The 22,020-nt window shown below is 43.1% G+C and overlaps 1 protein-coding gene across 3 annotated transcripts; it reads right to left on the bottom strand.

Moving 5' to 3' along the window:
* Positions 1 to 14,413: 14,413 nt before the first annotated feature.
* On the bottom strand, positions 14,414 to 17,692 carry LOC113304554 (vacuolar protein 8-like). Of its 3 annotated transcripts, none has more exons than XM_026553693.1 (2): positions 15,652 to 17,692; positions 14,414 to 14,840 (listed from the first exon to the last, which is right to left on the bottom strand). In XM_026553693.1, exon 1 carries the CDS (start codon positions 17,406 to 17,408, stop codon positions 15,678 to 15,680), a length of 1,731 nt encoding a protein of 576 aa, XP_026409478.1. In that variant the 5' UTR covers positions 17,409 to 17,692; the 3' UTR covers positions 14,414 to 14,840; positions 15,652 to 15,677. The 3 variants fall into 3 exon arrangements, with proteins under 3 accessions (XP_026409478.1, XP_026409479.1, XP_026409480.1); XM_026553694.1 differs by having other exon boundaries at positions 14,420 to 14,851; XM_026553695.1 differs by having other exon boundaries at positions 14,420 to 14,943.
* Between the last annotated feature and the right edge of the window lie 4,328 nt (positions 17,693 to 22,020).

Consider the following 22,020-nt stretch of genomic DNA (forward strand, 5'->3'; position numbering starts at 1 on the left):
ATTTGGGCACGTTTTTTATTCGTGCATTAACTGCTTATGTAACGGGCACGTTTTCCCATTTCTCCCTTAATTTCCTTCTCTTTCGTTCGGGTATTTTAAGGATAGAAGGAAAATTTAATTTCATTCTTCCTAAACACTCTCTCAGTTTTCATTCTTCCTTTAAATTTTCTGTCTGTCTTCATTGAACCTGTGACCTTAAATTCTCTGTCAGTCTTCATTGCACTTGTGATCTTAAATTTTCTGTCAGTCTTCATTGCCCCTGTGATCTTAAATTCTCTCCACCTTAGCATTAACCACGCCCGCTTCTCCTGTTTGTTTCTTCTACTGCTGTTTTTTCCGGTAAGTTTTCCTTTTCTTTATTTCCACCGTTTTATGCTGTGTTGACTTGTGAATTTTCTGCTACTGTTGTTCCTTGTTTGTGATGAAGAACTTCTTCTGATGCTTGTATACTAGTTTGCCCCTGTTCTTCATCTTAAATTAAGGAAGCCATTACTTCGAGGGTGAAATATTGAGCATGTATACCACTTTTAGGGTTGCTACGTTATCGTGGTTGTATTACTATGGATGTGTTTTTTGATTTTGGTGATTTTGGTGTGTAACTTGTTCTTGATTTTATTCTTTCCGCAGCCATGTCTGACCGTCCGCGGCCTACTTATCAGACTCCGGATTCTGGGTTATCGAGATCTCCTCCGCGTCGAGAGTCTCAAGATGATGTTCGTCGGAGTCGAGTTTCTTCTGGAGCGAAAGCCTCGTCCTCTAGGGAAGATATTCCCCCGGTAATTCCGTCTGGTTCTCGAAGAGTCTTTGATCGCTCAGTGGCTCGTCCTCGTGATGATACTAGGAGTACGCAGGCTTCGCCCCGCGCTGTTGCTTTTGACATTCCTCCTCTACGTTCGTTAGTGCCCGAGCATCATCTACGGTCTTCTCCAACTTTTAAAGGGAAGAATACGAAGAGCGTAGCTCCTAGGGTTGAATCTTCAAAGAATCCCCCCGTGAAGAGAAAAGCTTCGGAAGCGTTCGTTAGTTCATCCGGCCCTGCCGAGGAGGATGAGGCTGCTCCCTTGATACGCAGTGTCTCTGTTAGCAGGAAAAAAGTAACTTTTAAGCACATCGATCTTGAAATATTCAAGGAAAAGCATGAGCTTCAAGCCTTCGGGGTTCGTTTCTATGCCCCTGAGGACGATATTACGTATGAGCTTATCTCCAAGTACGAATTCGATGAGTTTCATTTGTAACGACGGTTGGGGCATTCGAGGCTGGTCTGATGCTGCCGTTGTACAAATCCGGTGATTCCTTCTACTACGACGTGCTGGCTAGTCGTGAGGGTTCTTCCACCAATACTCATAGCCGTTCCGTATCCCAACTATCGGGGAATTATCTCCGCGCCCTGAAGGAATGCTATCTGCGGAGTAAGGGGGAAACGTCGATGACTTGTTACGTTCCCAATCCCATGGAGAAGGAATGGTATACGCCTGAGAATTTCAATAACTCCTTTGGGGATTACGTCAATAGTAGGAATCGCAAGCCGTGGAGTGTCAGCCTTCGGAATCTCCCTGCTCCTCGAGGCGAGATTCGTCTGTTAAATGAGGTCAGCGATGCCAAGCTGAAGTATGTTCCTGGCACGGAGGCGTCTAGTCGTCGGAAACTCTTCCCTGCGCGAGAGAGGATCAAGCGCGATCATGATTACGAGTGGCACGCCACCGTTATCGAGATAGTTGGTCCGTGGGCTTACGGTTGGATTCCCGGTCCCCGCGGTTGGCGGCCAACCGAGAATAGTAAGCCGCGCGAATCTCCTCCTGTTCACTATGGAGATTTCTGCCCCTGGCGTCTGAACTTTGCGGGCATGAATTTTCCTTATGCCCTGGACGTCATATAGGGAGAAGAGGAGGATGGTTCCGGTGCTATACTCCCACCGAAGAATATCTCAGCTGCTCAGGTATGCAGTTTCTAGCTGCGCTTCTTTTTTAGAACTTCCATCAGACGGGAAAAATAATTCTTTTTGTGGTGTTGGTTTCAGGTATTGAAGAAGAAAAAGATTAGGCCGAAGCAGTCTTCTACGACGGTGATGGGCGAGGTTGAGGCCCAAGAAGAAGTTACTAGTCCAGTGAACGAAGAGTTTGCTGAGGACGAGATTACAGATGGGGAGGAACGTACTGGTACTTCCCCTATCAATGTCGGAGAAGAGGTCTTCGCTGGTCACGCTGGTGATGAAGGGAGTAACAAAGTTGTGATGGCTGATGACGTTGTCATTGGGGATGTTTCCGTCCCTGCTGGTGATGTCGCGGATACCCTTCCCACTTCTCAAGAATTTTCTTTTGATTGGATGTATTCCACGGGGGAGTTTTTTGACGAAGCCCTCGATTTTCCCGAGGACTTCTCTTTACTTTCCCCCAATGATGATTGGGATGTTCTTGGTGGTGATGGTAATGGGGATGCTACTGTAGAAGATGTTGGTGCGGAGGAGCCTGCTGTGCATGTAGGCGCGGAGGAGCATGATGAGGGGGTCGAGTCAGAGAAGGGAAAATCTGTCGTTGACGCGCCCGCCGATAGTCTTCCCCAGTCGCCGACGTCTGAGGGTGAGGACGCCGTCATGGATTGGTTTAAGGAAAAGAATCTTCTGTTTGTCTCTCATCCCGCTCCTGTGGTCGCTGGGGAAAAGGAATCCACCGCGTATACCCGTCGCATGATGGAGATGTCTTCAAAGGCGCAGGTGTCTGAAGCCTGGGGAAAAAGGTTGACTGTTCCCGAAGCTACCCTCGTGCCGGAGCCTCCTACTTCCGTCGCCGATATGATGGCCATCGCCGACGGGTATCAATATGGCTTTCCGCAGCAGCGTGTGCTTGAGGTAAATTTTCGTACACTCTTCTACGTGACGATCAGACGCTTTGGTGAAATAATGTTGTTATCTTGATGTGTAGATGATGAGGAGCGAGCATTGTAACCACGTGCTGTATCAGTTCTTCAAAGCGAAATCTCTGAAGCTCGAGGCTAAGATTCGTCATCGAGAAAAGGAATTATCTGCGGCTGAGGTGGAAATTGAAGAGCTGAAGAAAAGCCTTAAGGAAAAAGAAAAGCTGGGTGAAGTGGTGTGTAGGGAAAAGTAACCTAGAAACTAACCTGCAAGTATACAGGGAAGTTGAAGCAAGTAATAGTAAATAGGGGTTTGTCCACAGGGACTTGGAGGATTTGCTACAGTTCTCTTTGGGGAGTTTCTAAAGTTATCTGAGTTCAAGGGAGGGTACTAAGGCTTTTGATTTCACTACCTGACCCTAGGCTAAGGAAATTGTGATGCAATGTATGTCTTGTTTTTTTCATGAAAGGTTACAAAGAAGGATAGAGAAACTAACCTAGCTAAATGACCCCTAGCATCAGCTGTCTTTCAACAGCACAACTGATCACAAGTATTTAGCTCAACTAGCTAACTGAGCTTGATGCAATCTCTCTAATGGATTAAATTCTCACACACTGACCTAGCTGCACTCCTAGCATCAGCTGTCTTCTAACAGCACAGCTGATCACAAGTGAGTAACTCAAATGGCATTTCATTAATCCTAAGGCAGTTAAAGCATTTCAAGACAATACATATACATTTACTATCCTAGCATATGATCAAGAGCTTCCTCTAAGCCCTAGCAAATGAAACTAACACATAATAAAACTGAAATTAAGACAAAACAACATATGAATTGAAGTTCAAACAAAACAGGGCAAACATATGAGAAACTGGCTAGCCCAGTCCTCTTGGTGGTGCACTGGCTAGTCCATGCCTGTGCATTTTCACAACCCATGACCCCAATTTATAGTCAGTTACAATTCCCCCAAAATACCCAAATGTCAGAAATTAGGGTTTCACAAAAGGGTGAAATTGGCTTACCTAATACACTGATAACAACTCTAAATCTTCCCCCCATGCTTCTGTTGATCCAATTGCATCTACCCATGCTCTGATTTCTTCTCCAACTTCACCTATTCTACCAATTTCAAACCTAGGGTTTCTGTGAAGAAAAAGGGTTGAAATCGATAGAATATGTGTCTAGAGAGGTAGGGTAATGATGGGTTATGATTACAAGTAGCCATGATGGCTTTTGGAGGATGCGTGGTGGTGGTTGAGGCAGAGGCAGGCGGAGCTGGTGGCGGACATGGTTTCTGCAGAGGGAATGGGGAAGGAGATGGGGTGAGCTCGATTAGGTTTTGGCTAGGGGTTGTTTGGTTTGTGGGATATAGGCTTAGGTGTTTGAGTGTTGAGCGGGATCATCGAACCTTGATGTTCGGTGATGAAAGTCGTAGGATGATAACTTCTGAAACGGATCTAACGGAGAAATTGAGACAGATCGTGAGCGACCGTTGGATGCAAAAATACAACGAAACTGACGGCTCAAGATGGAGTTAGGTGCTGTAGTGTAAGGCGGAGATATCAAACTTCGATGCACAGCAAGGGAGCGACCGTTGGATTCTACTACCATCTAATCTGAAGGCTTGGAATTTCGGCGCTGTGGTGCTTGGCAGAGACTTCAGATTTTGATGCTCTATGAAGGAGCGACCATCGGATGCTTCTGGGAACTGATCTGACGGCTGAGAACGGAGGCGCTTTTGTGTGTAGAAAATGAGGTTGTGCGCACCATTCTTCGCGGCTTCCTTGCGTAATTTCTCCCGGCTTTTCACTACTTTTCTGCTCTTTTCGCTCCGCGACTCATCCGAACTTTATTTATTACCTAAAAATGCAAAATTAATTAATAAAAATATTTATTCTTGAAAACAATGAAAATACAGAATATGGGATAAAATGTAGAATTAACGCATAAAAGATGAGTTAAAATGCTAACAAAAAGGGATAAATATATACAATATTTGGCACTCATCATGAAGCAGAGGCTGATCTTCGGTCAGAGCTTGTTGCAGTGTGCGCGGAGTTAGAGCAAACTCGTAGCCAAGTTTCCGCTTTCACAGGTTTGGTTCTTTTCCCTCGCCGTACGTCGTCATTCTTTTATCTCTTAGTTGTTCTGTCTGAGTCTCCCCACCCTATCTCCAGTGGGTGGCGTCCCCGAGCTGATATGGCTTCGAAACGAAAGAGTTCGGCAAAAATCTCGTATTAGAGATTTGGTTGAGAAAATTAAGAGTGAAGCTAAGAAATGGGATGCTCGGGCTGAGGTATGGCGCGCGCGGCATGTTCAGATGGTCGACATGCAAAATCTGTACAACCATGATCGTGCTTTATTTAATGGCACACTGCTGTGGACCCGTGATAGTCTGCGAGAAGCCCGTGAGCGCACTTCCTTGTTGGAATCTAGGATTCAGCGGTTGGAAGAAGAATTACAGACGGCTCGATCCATTCCTCTTTCAGGGGTCCAGGATAATATGCTCTGTCTTGTCAGAGAAAGAGATGACGCTCGTGATGAAGTCTACGCTCTCAGTAATGCTCTTTCCGCGTCTCGTTCCGACGTAGCTCGTCATGCTGAGTCTGAGAGGAATCTCGAAGTGCGCATGTACAGACTCAGCAAAGGGGTCTCAGAGATAAATAAAGAGGTCGACCACCTTCGTCATGTGGACTCGATGAAGCAGGTAGAATTAGATGCCTGTCAATTTACTCTCACCAACCTTCAACTAGACTATAAGAAATTATCCGCGGAATATGATCATCTTAATGAAGCGCGAGATGCGGTTGTTAATGAGTATGAAGAGGCTTCGGCTTGTGTCGAAGGTATAATCCCATTTCATCGAGTGTGACCTTGTCTTTTTTCTACGCTAACTCCGTGGTGTTGTCTTTTTCAGAGCTCGAGGGACGCCTTCGCGTCACAAATGAAAAACTTGAAAAGGCTCAATCGTCCTTAGCGCAGCAGGAAGAACAGACCAATCACTTCAAGAATTTAGCAGCAACCCGCGAGGAGGCCGTTGGTGCTGCTTCTGAGAAGTGAATCGGCTATCTTCGTTATTATCCCAAGCCCAACAGCGGACAACAGTTATTAAACAGGCTCGTTGTCAATTGGCTGAGGAGACGAACAAGATGCTGGAGAGGATAGAACTTGGCCTAAGGAATGAACATGGTCTCGTGAAGAACTATCCTCGTCGTCCCGTTCCTTCTGCCTTGCCAGCTCCTCGGGCCCTCTTCTGGTGGGAGCGTCCCATCAAGTCTTCGGAATAATCCTGCCGATGGGGCCGCCACTAGGTAGAGATCGCAGCGTTTGTAGGATCCGCGGCATCATTATACTTTTTGTAATCATGTAACAAGGATATTTTTTGCTGATGATCCTGTAAAAGGAATATTTTTTGATTGTGTATCCTTGGCTTTGGCCTTTCACTTCTTGTAATCACCCTTTATGAAATGAATCCTCTTCTTGATATACCTACAATGTTTTTGTTTTTATTTTAAGTTTTGTGAAAAATCAAAACAAAAGTTTTTAAGTGTTTTTGAGTGCGATACTGAAGGAAGGTACCTTCGTGATCGTCTTGAGACCTGTCACCCCGCTGGCGAATCCTGGGCCAGAGGATTCCCAGACGGTGGGGGCCGGGGAACGTTCTAGGATATGGGATTAAAATATTTACGCACCCATTCCGTCGACCCGTTGCCTTAAGATTGGTTGGGTATCTCTTTCTGCTGGGTGCCTTCCCCCTGGTCTACACTTATGGACACTGATGGGGGAGCCCTGAGAGATTGTAGATTAACTACTTTCCCCAATATTGTAGGTAGATTCCACTGACTTGATAATTTGAAAGCTTGTTTGATTGATAAGTTGAGGTCTGCAATTCCTCTTCCAGAGATAGAAACATGTGGAGCGGTCAGGCTCCCTTCTTCTTCTGGTACACTCCAAGCAGATTCAAATCTGCGTTGCTTCTATGGGAAGTATGGTTTGAGCCATTTAGCATTCCAAGGATGCCGGAGGACCTCGCCTTTTAGATTACGAAGGTAGTAGGAACCGTTACCCGCAATGTCGTGGATCATAAAAGGTCCTCCCCATGTAGGTGCTAACTTTCCCCATTTCTTTTCTTGCTGATACCGTGGGATTGTTCTCAACACATACTGTCCCTCTACAAAATTCCGTAGCTTTACCTTTTTGTTGTACTCCCTTGCTAGTCTTCGTTGATAATTTTCCATCTTTTGCAATGCTACTTCCCTTCTTCCTTCCAAGTCGTCCAACCTTTCTAACATCATATCTGTTGTGAGGTTTTTCTCCCAAGCTTCGGTCTTCGTGGTTGGCATGAGGATTTCCGTAGGTATGACTGCTTCAGCTCCATAAGTTAGAAGAAACGGGGATTCCCCGGTAGCGGATCTTCGTGTTGTCCTGTATGCCCATAAGACATTGTGCAGTTGTTCGCACCATCTTCCCTTATGCTCGTCTAATTGTTTTTTGAGTATAAGGGCGAGGGTCTTGTTGGTAGCTTCCGCTTGTCCGTTGCTTTGAGGGTATAAGGGGGTGGACTTGTTCTTTCTTATTTTGAAGGTGTCGAAGAGCATGTCTATATTTTTTCCCTGTAATTGCTTGCCGTTATCAGATACAATTTCAGCAGGTATACCAAATCTGCAAATGATGTTCTGGAATATGAAAGTGAACACATCCGCGTCTCTGATCCTGGCCAAGGCCTTAGCCTCCACCCATTTACTGAAGTAGTCCGTGGCTACTATCAAAAATCGTCTCTTCCCTGATCCTTCGATGAAAGGCCCGACGATGTCTACGCCCCATTTTGCAAATGGCCACGGGCTATCGACAGAGTTTAACATTGTTGCCGGCGCGTGGATTTTTTTCGCGAAGCGCTGACATTCTTCACATCGTCGGGACATCCTCGCAGCATCTTGTATCATGTCGGCCAGTAATATCCTTGCGTTTTTGCTTGTCAGCTAGTGATCTCATGCCGCTATGATTCCCCGCGTCACCATAATGGATATCATTTAGAATTCGATGCCCCTCTTTCCGGGACAAGCAGCGTAGTAATGGTCCAAGGAAGGATTTTCTATACAGGACCCCCTCCCGAAGATCATATCTTCCCACTTTGGAGAGCATCTTCCTAGCTTGTTTCCGATCCGCAGGTAAGCTTCCTTTTTCGAGAAAGGCATGTATTGTCACCCTCCAGTCATCTTCGTTGCTGAAGTCTTCGTCTTGATTTGCTCTTGACAGGATGTCTTCTTCATCAAAGTCATTATGGATGTCTTCTCCTACCTGGTCTTCGATATTTTCTTCCATCACATCTTGATTGGTAGCGAAGGAGAATTGAGATGCAATCGAAGGCTCGTATACCCTTGCTATTTTAATAGCTTCGGCATTTTTATCCCTCAGCATGGATGATATATATGCTAGGGCATCCGCGTGCCTGAGGTCCCTTCTGCATAAGTGCCGGAACTTAATGTTCGGGATTTGTGATGCCAATGTTTGGACCAAGGCCATGTAAGCTGAGAGGGTGTCATCGTACACATTATACTCGAGCCCATTTGCCGTATGACAAGCTGCGAATCACTTGTCAGCCTTACATCGGTTACCCCCATCTCTATTATTATACGTAGGGCATGTACGACAGCTTCGTATTCAACAATGTTTTGGTATGCTCTTTGAATTCCAATCTAAGTGCCTGTATAATCCTTTCTCCAGTTGGGGTGATAATGACAATACCTATTCCTGCTCCTTCCTTATTTTTAGATCCGTCGACAAAGACTTCCCATTGTCTATGACTCGCAGGTTCGAGGATATCCATTGGATCCTTGATTTCTTCCTCGGCTTCTGGTATTCCCTTAATCTCTTCGTCGTTGTCTAGGGGGAGGTCTGCTAAGAAATCTGCCAGACTTGGGACTTCTGAGAATGTTGAATTTCATGAATGATGTTGAATTGGTCCAGATGGGTGTTCCATTTGGCTATTCGGCCCACTTTTCCCGTGCTTTTGAGGACTGCTTCCAATGGTGCTTTGCATGGTACCCTGACGAGGTGAGTTAGGAAGTAGGTTCTCAGTTTTTGGGTAGCCCATACCAGTGCGAGGATGAGTTGTTCAATCTTAGTATAATTTCTTTCCGCGGAATTGAGTGTCTTGCTGACGTAATAGATAGGCTGTTCTACCTTTGTATTGGTTTGACTAATACCGCGCTGACTGCGTCCTCCGTTGCTGCTATGTACAGTGCCAAAACTTCATCAGGGTCTGGCTTTCAGGATCGGGATTGAAGCTAGATGTTCTTTGATTTTTTGGAATGCTTCCTCGCATTCAGCGGTCCATTCGAACCTGCTCCCTTTTTTAAGAATATTGAAGAAATGTTTGCATTTGTCCGAAGACCGTGCAATAAATCTGCCCAACGCTGCTATGGACCCATTGAGCTTCTGCACTTCCTTCAGATTCTTTGGTGACGGCATCTCTACTATGGCTTGAATCTTAGCTGGGTCTACCTCGATGCCCCTTTTCGTCACTAGATACCCGAGGAACTTCCCCGAGGTGACACCGAAAGTACATTTCTCCGGATTCACTTTCATGTGATGCTGTCTCATTGCTTCGAAGATATTCCTCAGGTCCTGGTGGTGATTTTTACGCAGCTTGCTTTTGACGAGCATGTCGTCCACGTAGACTTCTAGGGTTCCTCCAATCCATGGCTTGAAGATAGCATCGACCATCCTTTGGTATGTTGCCCCTGCGTTTCGGAGCCCGAAAGGCATTCTGGTATAGCAATAAAGGCCATGTGGGGTATAGAACGCTGTGTGTGGCTGATCTTCTTCTGCCAGGGCTACTTGGTTGTAACCAGAATATCCGTCCATGAATGACAGTCTTCGTACCTTCAACTGCTTCAACCAGTTGATCTATGCTCGGCAGGGGATAGCTGTCCTTTGGACATGCCTTGTTGAGATTAGTAAAGTCGATGCATATTCTAACCCCTCCATTTTTCTTAGGAACAATGACCATGTTGGATCCAGGTAGGGTACTTGACTTCCTTGATAAATCCTGCATCTAGTAGCTTCCGAAGTTCTGTTTCTACCCCTCTGATATTCTGGAGCCACTTTTCGTATTTTCTGCCTGAACGGGGGCGTGCCCGGTTTGATGCGTAGTTCATGTTGGATTACTTTTGGGTCAATCCCCGGCATATCTCCTAACTTCCAGGCGAACACATCCGCATATTCCTTAAGTAATTTGGTTAAGGAATGTTCTCTTCCTTCGTCCATGATGGTCCCAATTTTGACCATCTTCGGGTCTTCTTCCGTTCCTATGTTGATTTCCTTTATGGGTTCTACTGGTGTGAACACAGGCTTCGGGTTTCCGAGGACTGGGGCGCTCTTTAATTGCTATTTAGCGTGTTTCTGCTCTTCGCTGGTTGTTGAGGTACTTGTTTCCGAGCCTTGGACATTACCATCTTTCGTCAAGCCTTTTCCTGTAGTTTCCTTAAGGAATAGGTCTACGGCTTTCTCTTTCGCGGTTTCTTGATTTCTTACTCTTCGGATTTTTCGCTGCTCTTCTTGCTCATTGTTGATATGATCCTGAGTGGCCTGGCATCTCGCGTAGCGATTCGATCTCCCTTGATCTCCATTATTCCCTCAGGTGTTGGAAATCTGAGGTATTGGTGGTATGTTGCCGCAACTCCTTTGAGCTTGTGTACCCATTGTCGTCCAATAATGGCGTTGTAGGGGGAAGGGGTGTCCACCACACTGAATCGGGTATCCAGTTTCATGGGCCCTGCGTTAACCTGTAACACGATGTCTCCCAAGGGCTTCGTGGCTGCTCCATTGAATCCGTAGATGGTGTGATAAGAGGTCATCAACTGTTCATCATGGAGCTTCATCCGTTTGAATGCATCATAGAATAGGACATTTACAGAGCTTCCCCCGTCTATGAGGATCTTTTTGAGGTTACATCCAGCTACTGGTAATGTTAGGACCAAGGGATCGTTATGGTCTTCCATATCTTCTTCGATATCCTCGGCATCGAAGATGATAGGAGATTCCATCCATTCTTCGTGTTCGTCCACCGCTATCCCATCGACCTTATATAACTCGCAGCGGTCTTCGAATTGCTTCCGTAACCTTTTTCCAATCTGCGCTGTGAGTGAGGGTCCTGTGGCTTCGGAACACGAGATGGTGTTGATTGTTCGGTTTTCTTCCGGAAGTTGGACTGGTTTGGTTCGTTTGGATCTGTCCTCGGTAACCTCCTTTCGTATGTAATGTTTGAGCTCTCCCGCATCAATTAATTTTTGGATCATTATTTTAAGGTTCTTGCATTTTTCGGTCTGGTGTCCGTTGAAACAGTGATACTCACAGTAATCTTTAGACTTCTCGGATCTCGGGGGCTGCTTTCCCTTAGACCATGGCCACTCTAAGTTTTCCCTCCCTTTGATCTCTCGTAGGATACGAGCATAGCTAGCGTTGAGTTTCGTGTAAACTTGATCTTCGAATTTTCGGTCGCCTGTTCTTCGTTCATCCCTCCGTTCCTTCCTATCTTCGTGAGGTCTCTCATCTGAGCAACCCCTTTTGGCCCCATTGGTTTGTTCCGCTGAATTGGTGCGGTGAGACCTCTGCGGATATGCCCTCGGGTTTTCCCGTTGAATTTCTTCAAGTCGAGCGTGCTTCTCGATAATTATTCGGAGATCTCCTTCTGTCTTGGGCACGCTCCCGTGAATTTCAACAAATAGGGGACTCATTCGGTCTAAGCCCCATTTATAGCAGTTGATGCTTACCACTGGGTCCACGCTCCCTATGGCTTGGCAGATCTTATGCCATCTGTTTGTGTATCCCTCGTGGTTTCCTTGTAGCCAATTGCTAGTGAAAAGAGCTTATCCATCCCGGTGTTTACAGTCTTGTTGTACATGTATGTTCTTAAGAATTTCTCTGCGAGTTGGTCATGAGTGGATGGAGTTTGGTGGCAGATTATCAAACCATGATAACGCCGATCCCTTCAAGCTTGACGGGAAGTATCTACAGAGTACGGCGTCGTTCTGACCCCATCTAGCTAAGACACGGTTGTAGTACCGAACATGTGCAGCAGGGTCGCTGGATCCATCATAGCATTCGAACGTCGGGACAGGGCATTTCAGTGGAATAGGGGTGTTGGCCAAGCGATGCGTTAGGGCGTGGAGTTAGCTTCTCTCATGACCTCTTCTAACCTTCCCCCACCTTGTTTATTTTTTAATTGCCTGATCTCTGCCATCATCTCATCTCGTAGTTCCTCCATTGCGCGTTGGTGCTCTAAATTCTTCAGCTCATTACCGTCTGACTCTCCATCGTCATAATCCGGGTCGGATACGCTACGTCTCCTTGTCGCGTCTTCATTAGCCGCTAGGACGACTCTACAGTCTTGGTTTGGCTCTGGTGCTTTGGAGCTTGCTTCATCAAGTTGTTGGCTGGTCTTCTGCTTAGAGCAATCCGCTCCTTTAAATCTTGATTTTCTCTGGCCAACAGAGCTACAGCTTCTGCGTAAACCTGCTGGTTCTTCCTCAGTTCCTCAAGCTCAGCCATTAGTCGGTGTGATTGGTTGGACCCCTGATTGGGAGTCCCAGCGCGTGCCGCTACAGCCGTGGTCCGCCCTCCTCCATGGTCTGTACTAAAGGTGGCAGGGGTTCAGCTTCGGTTGCTGGTGTTTCCAAATTGGAGTGAGCGCCCCTCTGCGGTGCCAGAGCAGCCGGTATGGTTTGATTCTGATTATTTGTTAGCGGCATTCCAAAGGTTAGAGGTGCGCGGGTTGGAATGTTCTGGATTCATCCACCCTTTCTCTTGGTTGATTAAGTTGACTCATGGCGAAGGTATTGCTAGCCTCCGCAGCCTTCGGGACTACCGCAGCCTCCCCGTACTTTATCGTTGCTGCTCTGAGAGCCGCCGCTGCAACTGAATTAGCGTTCATGGGTGAAGTGATTTCTGCAGTATCTTGCCTTCGATTGGTCATTTAGCTTTATCTCCTTTCTGCTTGCTTCGGGTGATGATCGGGGTTGTCCTGGGTGTTTCTTTTGACAAAGCTTTGGATTTTCCTGCTTCCTGCGTCTTTTCCATCACGTGCCCTTTTGTTGATAATGAAATCTCGCGTAAACTTGCCTTCTTTACTCACAACACGTTCTCTCTGCATAAGTTATTTCAAACAACAGAAACGGGAATATCCGCGTGAAGCGGGTTAGTTGGCGAAATACAATTTTTCAAGAGGGAATTAATACCCAGGCTATAAATACGGGTTAGAGTTTTATTAAAGGATCCTTAGTATAAAAACTACGAAAATTGTAAATCCGATGGATTAGAACAATAACCCGCTTAGAACAATAACTCTTATCGAAGACCAAAGGTGGGTTTTTGAACATAATACAGTTACGAATGATCTATACGGTCCGAGCTGATAAATCAGAGCAATCATATGCCAATTAAAATGAAATCACAGGACAAGATAAATCTTTTACCGGGACGAAGTCCCTGTTTCTAGCGCCAAATTGTGAGCACACGAACCACGCGGTCCGAACGCTCACAATCAATCATTAACTCTAAGGATTATGATGATGGTACCCTGGTGTTGATTCATTGGCTCAAAACCTTCGGGTTTATCATGGCCTCCTCCAACACTCCAGCGTGGCGTTTGTGCATGGGATATAAGTATTAAGGAAAACAAAACATAAGCAAACACGTGGGAGCTAAATGAATGTAAAGTGCTGAAATGTAAATAAGACCAAGGTTTACGTGGTTCAGCACTAAGGCCTACATCCACGGGGTTTGTTGTTTACTATGTTCTTCACGGTTACACGAACGTTGAATGACTTTTGGGGTTTACATGTTTCTCTCCTCTCAGGGATTAACTTACCTTGCTATTCTCTCTCTCTCTCCTTCCTTCCTCCTGATGTTTTTCCCCCCTCCTTTGGTGGAGATTGGGTATTTATAAGGTTAGAACGTGGGTCCCATCTCTGAAGACCGTTGGAACCTTATCTTCTTGTGTCCTTGTGTCCATCGCGCGGAGGTCTGCGTTTCCCCCTTGATCCCGCAGGGGCATCCTCGCTCGTTCCACAGGTTGGTCGACGCGTACACTGCTCGGAGTGTTTAATGTGGGTAGTTGAGGGGTCTGCTCGTGTCAAACAAGTGTCTTCTGCCCCTGTCAGTCCGTGTCAGCTAACTTTCTCTCCACCGTTGATCTTGACTTCTCTTTTGGGATGAGATAAAGTAACTCCTTGGGGTTTATTTGGTGTTTCGTGATCCATCATGTTTCGATGTTTTTGGCCTGCATGCTTTCCACGTGCCTCTTTATATACACGTGTCTGATAGTGAGATATATGTGTACACAGACTCACCGCGCAATTCTCCCGGGATAAAGTGCGGGAGAATCGGTCGGGACCTTTATCATTTCTGGTTTAAAAGGCAGTATCTATTCCACGCATAACTCTTCTTTTTGTTGTTGGACTTGCCATTCTTTTTATGTATAGGTTCCTTTTAGCAAGACAGTAGCCAATTTGGCTAGTGCTTTCCTCTGCTAGCGTCTGCTTTATTCATAGAATTGTCAATTGATAGAGCAAAAAAACACACACCGGAAGTAACTTTGCCACTCACATTTACAGTATTACAAACACAAACATCAGAAGAATAAAGAGCTATTACAAACTTCTTTTCAAGCCCCATGCTTTCAAAGAAAAAGAAAAAAAAAAAGGATACTCTAAAAAAACGCATCCTATGCTTTTCGATGAGAAGTCACATATATATATAATATCATAGTAAATGAAATACAATCTCTGTAAAATTTTATATTGACCGGAAACCACCTTTTCTCTGCTTTTCTGCTAGTAGTAGTAAGATAATAAAGTCATGGTGTGCAAAAGACTTTTCTTTAGGTTTGTTGCTGGGTGGAGAGAAAATTCAGAGGAAGCTTAAGCTTACTCCTCTCTTTCTCCCACCACTTGCTGTTGAGGATGATCCGCATCCAAACTTGAACTCCTGCAATAAAACTGATAATATTGATTATTTGTGCTTCATTGTCCCTTAACAAACTGACACCCCCCATTAAATTCCTTGAAACCAGCTCATTCTGTACCCTTTTCTTCATAACCCCAAAAAAACACAAAATCTTAGTAATTAACCAAAACTCAATCTAATATTAGATATTTCCTCCCATTACAATAAATCGATTCCCACATTTTCCTAGAGATAATCTCCCATCCAATGGTTGTACATTCACTAACCTAAAAGCACTTTTCTTGTGCAGTGTAATAATCAATTTATACTAAAAGGTACACAGTAGAGTATAAATAAACAATGTAATAAAAAATAATTAACTTTCACGGAATTACGTTAATTTCAGACTCCGAAGAACCTGCTCTCACGTGGTACACTAGATTTTACTATGTGTTTTCATTTTGACTAATCAAATTCAAAGTCTGACCAGTAATTAATAAACCTGAACCAAAAGTCAATAAAAGAAAGAACTTTATGTGAGCAAATTAACGTGCTGCCTCAATCAATCAATGAATTCAGACACCACTTGGTCCGGAGAAGAAGAAGACCAACCCACTCAACCAAGCATTTTTCTTACATAATTTGGCCGCATCTAAATACTTATCAGTTTATCCGGTGGGTGGGCAGAAGCTTCTTAATTGCTAGTTTAACGAATTGTACGCATAGTATAGCCTATAGGGCAAAAGTGAAAGGACAAACCTACCCTTGGGAGTAGAATACAGATCACTCGTGATTGCGGACACCAAGAAAAATAAAGAAATGGAATGAGAAATAGTAAAGAAAAGAATAATACCTTGTGGGGGTTAGTATGAATTGTGTTTATTCCTTCCATATCCTACTACTAAAGATATTCTTGAGTCGATTCCCGGAGAGTCTTTGACAAGCTTTTCTAGCACCAGGAACATCCATTTCAGCGAGTTTCTGCAAATGAGAATAACCACCGGCGGACATTATCTTGTTCCGACAGCTCTGGCTACTTCCGGCGACGATTGCAGAAACAACTGAAACTGGATATTTCTTATTAACTACTGAGGATTCATTCTTTGGATCTAACATTTGGACTAATCTTAATATACTCTTCTCATCTCTAACGATTTCTTTCCGATTCGTTTTCGCCGTTAGTAATGAGATTAAAGCTTGTGCTGATGATTCTTGTAACCCGACTGGTTTTGATGACTCGTTCATCATCATTTTCACTAGTGATCCCATACAAGATGAAATCGATCGTTTTTGGAAGTCGCTCATTGATAAGTTGCAGAGAATTGAGGCTGAAATCTGTTGGATCACGATTGTGCCGTTCTTGATTGCGTCGCAGAGTTGTAACAGAAATGAAGTTGATGATGATAGGATTCGGATTGTTGATGATGATCTTGATAATATGTAAATTGATCTTAAAACATGTTCTAATGTATCAGGATTTGATGATTCGTCGAGTAAATTTAATAGACTTTGTAATCCACCTTCTTGTAATATTGAAACCCTAAAATCTTCACCAGCTGAAGCTAAAATCCATAAACAATTAGATGCTTTTTCTTGAGCGAAAGAATTACCTGATGTCAATAATTGAACTAAGACTGGAACTATTCCTTCTTCAGCCAGAGAAACTCGGATTTCATCAATTGCAGATACATTTTTTACAGCTCCAACTGCATGAGTTTGTGCTAATGGAGATCCAGATCGACAAGTTTCAACCAGAACAGGAATCCCTCCGTAAGCTGAAACTGCCCATGAATTCTCAGGATCAGCTGTAATGGCTTCAATAGCAATAGCTGCTTTTTCTTTCAAATACATAGATCCAGTTTCAAGCAACCTCAACAGAGGACCTAATCCACCTTCTTCAAACACACATTTCCTTGAAGAATCGCTAGAACTAACAAGAAGAGAAACAGCAACAGCAGCTTGTTCACGAACAGATGAATGATGATTATTATCGAGCAAATGAATCAAATATCTCATATCTCCTTCTTTAGCAACCAAAATCGAAGATTTCTCATCTTCATTTAATATCTGTAACAACGAATCCAAAGCTTTCTTCTTAAACTCAATCCCACCGATCTGTAATCTAGTAAAAAGATCTCTGATAAAAAATCCCAATTCTTCTTTAGCCGAACCTGGACCTGGTTGTGATAAAACAATGGCATTCGATTGCCGATTCAAAACACCCGATTTCAGCAATAAATCAATGTCATGGAGATGAGCAGAGAGTGAGGCTGAAGACATATCTATATCGCTCTGCATTAGTAGTTTCCCGCCTGTAGATGTAGGGTTTTGACATTGTTGAGACAGAGAATAAGTTTTATGAAGAGAAGATAACAGATTAGGTAATAAATCTTGCAACAGAGGGTTTTCAGACCAGGTAGAAGTATCAAAATCAGAGATTTCTGATAGAGACGAGCTTAGAAGAGTGAGTTTAGTACGAATTGATTGCCACCGTCCAATAAACGATTTAACAGCGAGCGATGAGATTAGGAGAAGAGATACAAGGTGGTTGATTAAGCTAAGGGTCTGTGTTAATGGTGGTGGTGGAGATGAAGTGGTGGTGGGATGCATTTGCTTGGAGTTATTCAGGAGAATAGAATAACTCAGTAGGGAAATGTTTCACATGAAAAATGGATTTTAGATAGAGATGGATGGAGATATTGCTTGGATTGAAAGGAAAGAGAGAGAAGTGAATGAGGTTCTACTGTCAGTCAGTACTCAGCTAGGAGAAGAAGAAGATATGGTGGTGGTGACTCATGACTGGCGGAGGTTGGAGAGTTGGAGTAGGGGAACAGAAGTGGGGTAGTTTTGGAATTAAATTAATTATTGACGAGACTTTTGCTAGCTTTTCTTTGTTTAAAGAGAGAGTGAGAGTAGGGGGGTCTTAGAGGGGATAGGGAAAAGGGCCGTAGGTAGGAACGGCGTTTTTAACACGGCAAATGGATTTTACATCACGAGGTTGGAGAGGAGGGAGGTATATGTTGTTTTTGTGTTTATCTTCTTCTAGTTCTGTGGTGCACGCTCTGATTTGATTTATGTGTTTGTCTTGGCTCGTGAGTCCACTACTATTGTGCACGCTCTTTCACTGAGAGATTTTATTGTTCGACGGAATGGTGATCGAGTGGCTGTGGATATAAATCCAGAAATAGCTTTCTTTCTTCTTTTTGGGAATAAAAAGGTAGGAAGCTGGTTTGGTTAAAATTTTAGAACAATTTTTGCAGTAAAAAAAATTAACTTCTTATAAAACAAAATAATTTTGTTTATGACTTTTACTTCTCATATCCAAATGTGTTTTTATGATACACTAAGACCAAGTATAGGTGCAATCATGGAATTGTAGATGTGATGTGGTTTTCACTAAACCCTCTATTAATCGGGATAAAAATCATTCTAGATGCGAAAAGAATGATAAACACTTACATTGCTCCTTCGATAAAGATTTAGAAGGCTATTATGGATGTTAAAATTCCTGTTGATCTTGTGGATCATTTTCTATTTGTCGATGGTTCTTTCAAGAATTTTAACATGATTCCGTGCAATAATGCAGGTGCAATAATTCAATCTCGTTCGGACTTTGGACTGGTTTCGGAAGCTGTTGGTGCTGAGGCAACAACTCTTTTTTTGGCTATCTTCTGGGCAAAGGAGATCAAACTATCCAAAGTGGTTTTCACCAGTGACTGTCTTCAAGTTGTGGATTTTGTCAATGGAGGCAGTGTTAGTGTCGAGTGGAGATGCATGGATATTTTGGTGGACTGTAAATCTTTATTCTTAAGTAGTAGTACCTATAAGGTTGTTTATATTAATCGTACAAAAAACAAGATAACGGATCGACTTGCACATCGAGTTAGGAAGTATTGTATTAAAGATGTATGGGTCTCTTATCCTTCTTTTTTGGACAATTTGGTTAGAAGGGAACCCTTGTTGGATGTTTGTAATTCTCTTTTAAGTTAATATAGTTGAGGTGTTTTCTTAGCAAAAAAAAAGATACACTAAAACCAAGCACTATGGTGTCGCTTTTCCCTTCCCTATCCCTCATATGTAGGGAAAAAACCAAAAAATCATCTACTATGGTCTTCCATATCCCTACATGTGTAGGGATATCTCTCCCTTTCCTTACAAGGAGGATCACATCTAATCCTACTAGTAGGGAAGGGAAATCACACAGCTACTCAATTGTCGTATAAATTTACGCTTTACAGCTACTCAGTAGCCGTTATATTTTACACGGCTACTGAGTTTCCGTATCCGGTTTTCCTTTTTCACTCTTTTATTTTTACTAAAACTCTTTTTTTACCTATTATATCTACTTTTTACCTAAAATATATCGTTTTTTACTCTAAAATATCTTTTTTTACCCAGACAAATATATTCTTATTGGAAAAAAACTGGGAAAAAAAACGGCAACTGAGTAGCCGTATGGTACAATTCATACGGCTACTGAGTTTCCGTATCGTGTAGGGAAGGGAAGAAATGGCACCATAGTGAGGTTTCCTTCCTTGTGATATCCCTTCCTTTTATATGAGGGATAGGGAAGGGATGCTCTGCACCATAGCGCTTGGCCTAACAAGAAAGTGGACGGTTTTGCCAAGAAAAAAGTAGGTGAGTCCCTTTCTCTGTTTTCTCCCTCTCTCTCTCATGCAATTTCAGGCGAGAAAACCCATCTTTTCCGGCGAGCTCTTCTGCTCAGATCTACTCCCTCTTGAGGTGAATCTAAGCAGGACCATGTTTCCTTTTCAGTTTGTTGGTTTTGTTTCATAGTTTAGATAGGTTTTAATGTATTTTAGGGTTAGGTCAGTTGATCACCCTCCCTTGACGGCGGCAAGTTACATACGTCTTCATGACGTTTCTGTCCGTACTTTCACAGCACCTTTAGTTGGCTTTCATAGCCGTTCTTTGTTTGATTTTCTAGCTTTCAAGTACATTGGCAGCGACGTCCGGCGACCAGAATCTTCATTGCTCAGTTCAAGTGTTAGAGCAAATTACTCCTTTGGAGCACATCTTTCTCTAAAAGAAGAAAATCATCAAAAATGGTGGACATCCGATCAAATCGGATCTCTTATCCTACATGTTTTTAGTCATCCTTCAAAATTTTGGCTCTTCTCTTGTTAAATTTGTTGATTTTGTACTAATTATGTATTGGATTTCTTTATGTTTATTGAACTTTGATGTACTAGAGAAGTATGTAAGCTTTAATCTGAATCATTAATGAAAGCTTGTTATTTATCAAAAAAATAAAAAAAATGGACACTCACACCTCGGGGAATAGATAGGGTCCTTCCTTACTCCTCACTAATAAGCAAGTGATTTTTTTTGCTTCTACAAAATTTCCCAGAAGTGATTTATTAATTAAAAGAAAATCAAAAAGATAAAAATGGGGCATAAGCTAGATTTTCTGTGAAAAAAGAAGGATATGGAAAAGACATTACAAATCATCGGAAACTGAAAAATAGGAAGAAAAAATCTACATATTCATACTGGCCATCTAATAAAGTCCACAAGATAGTTCTAACACCGAGTGATGTCATTATAATCTCCTCTTTTAGCCAATTCATCGTCCATTGCATTTTCCTTTCCTGTAAATGTGTGAATATCTAAATTTTATTGTCTTAAGGAAAGATATATTAATTCTTCCAATGGACAAACGAACTCCAAGTCACTAGACCCTTATCAGACAAACCAGCATGAGATGAGTTGAGCCTAGGGCTGCACAAACCCGACTCAACCCACCGATCCAACCCACACCCGTTTAAACTTACCCACACCCGACCCAATCCACCTAGGAGCGGGTCGACTATGGGTCACAACATCAAAACTCATAGTATTGTGGGTCGACTATGGGTCAAAGCTTCCCTCACCCGACCCAACCCACCCACCCACCTAAATATTTCTTAGTTAATATTAACCCTTAGATTACCTATCCTAAATGAATCACAACCGTTGAAGTAGTGATATATAATGCCTAAACCTAAATCGCTAACTTCACTTCAGTCTTCACTTCTTCAATCACTTCCTTGAATAGTCTTTTATCTTTTGAGCTTCGAACAATTGAACTCATTTCTTGTAATTTGTATGCATTTTGCAACTTTGCACCAACTTCTTACTTCTCTGGATTATAATTATCATTTGTTTACACTTGACTTGGGGTCAGTTCTTTAATTGTCATCTGTAAGAGTCTTAGGTAAGTCTGTAACTTTTTTTTTGATACAATGTAACTGTAATGTGTATTTTATGGTGGGTAACCCACCACCTACCCGACCCAACCCATTGTAATGTGGGTCGGGTGAAAACCGACCCATTGTTATGTTGGGTTGGTTGTGGGTGACAACTTCTGCTACCCACCATCAGTGGGTTGGGTGGTGGGTGAGGCCAAACCCGACCCATGTGCAGCCCTAGTTGAGCCACATTCTAACCAAATACTTTGCACTTTTTAATTTTTTTTGTAATCCTAAAAGCATTAGCAGCTTCCAATATTCTGCCATGAAAAAGTTATTTCCACATAGAAAAGTTGCAAAGCTTCCCATCACCTCACCAAACAATATTTGTTTCAAAAAATTACCCCACATATTACTTTGCTTGGATTACCTAAGGTACGGGGGAAGAAAATATCATCGATACGTGGAACAAACTGGGTGCCCAGACATAATTTAAGGAAGTAGGAAAGGACGCAGCGAGTAATATCTCGGATGTCCCTTTATCCTAAACCGAGATATTTTCCATTCTCCAGTATATGGATGTGTGTAAAACTTGGGCGAGATCTATGACCGAATGTGAAGTGCGTAGATATGCATTTAATGAGAAGCCAGGATGGTCAGGTTGACCATCCACGTTGCAAGAAGGGATTTGTTGGGGAACTTACAAGATAGTTACAACTTTAGTGAAGATAATCTCACATGCCTCACTGGTATCATTTTTCCAATAAGATGAACCATCCCTCTGTTGGAAATTTTGGGTTAAACAAAACGATGAAAACATAAACAGAAAATGGTGTATCCCTGATTCTTTCGATTCTTTTAGACAATAATTCGACCTTTCCCAATAAATTGGCGAGTACAAACGGTCTCCCGAATTATGCTTTCAGGATTCAATGAAGCCCTAACACCATAATCGAATTCAAGGATTGTACTTCCTTGACCCGACCAAGAAAACACACTGTATAAGGTTCCGATGATGCTTTTTAGAGAAG

This window comes from Papaver somniferum, chromosome 8 (assembly GCF_003573695.1).
Source record: "Papaver somniferum cultivar HN1 chromosome 8, ASM357369v1, whole genome shotgun sequence".
Lineage (NCBI taxonomy): Eukaryota > Viridiplantae > Streptophyta > Magnoliopsida > Ranunculales > Papaveraceae > Papaver > Papaver somniferum.

Coding starts and splice junctions, on each gene's coding strand:
- LOC113304554 (XM_026553693.1), bottom strand. CDS start 17,408: ATGCATCCCACCACCACTTCATCTCCACCACCACCATTAACACAGACC.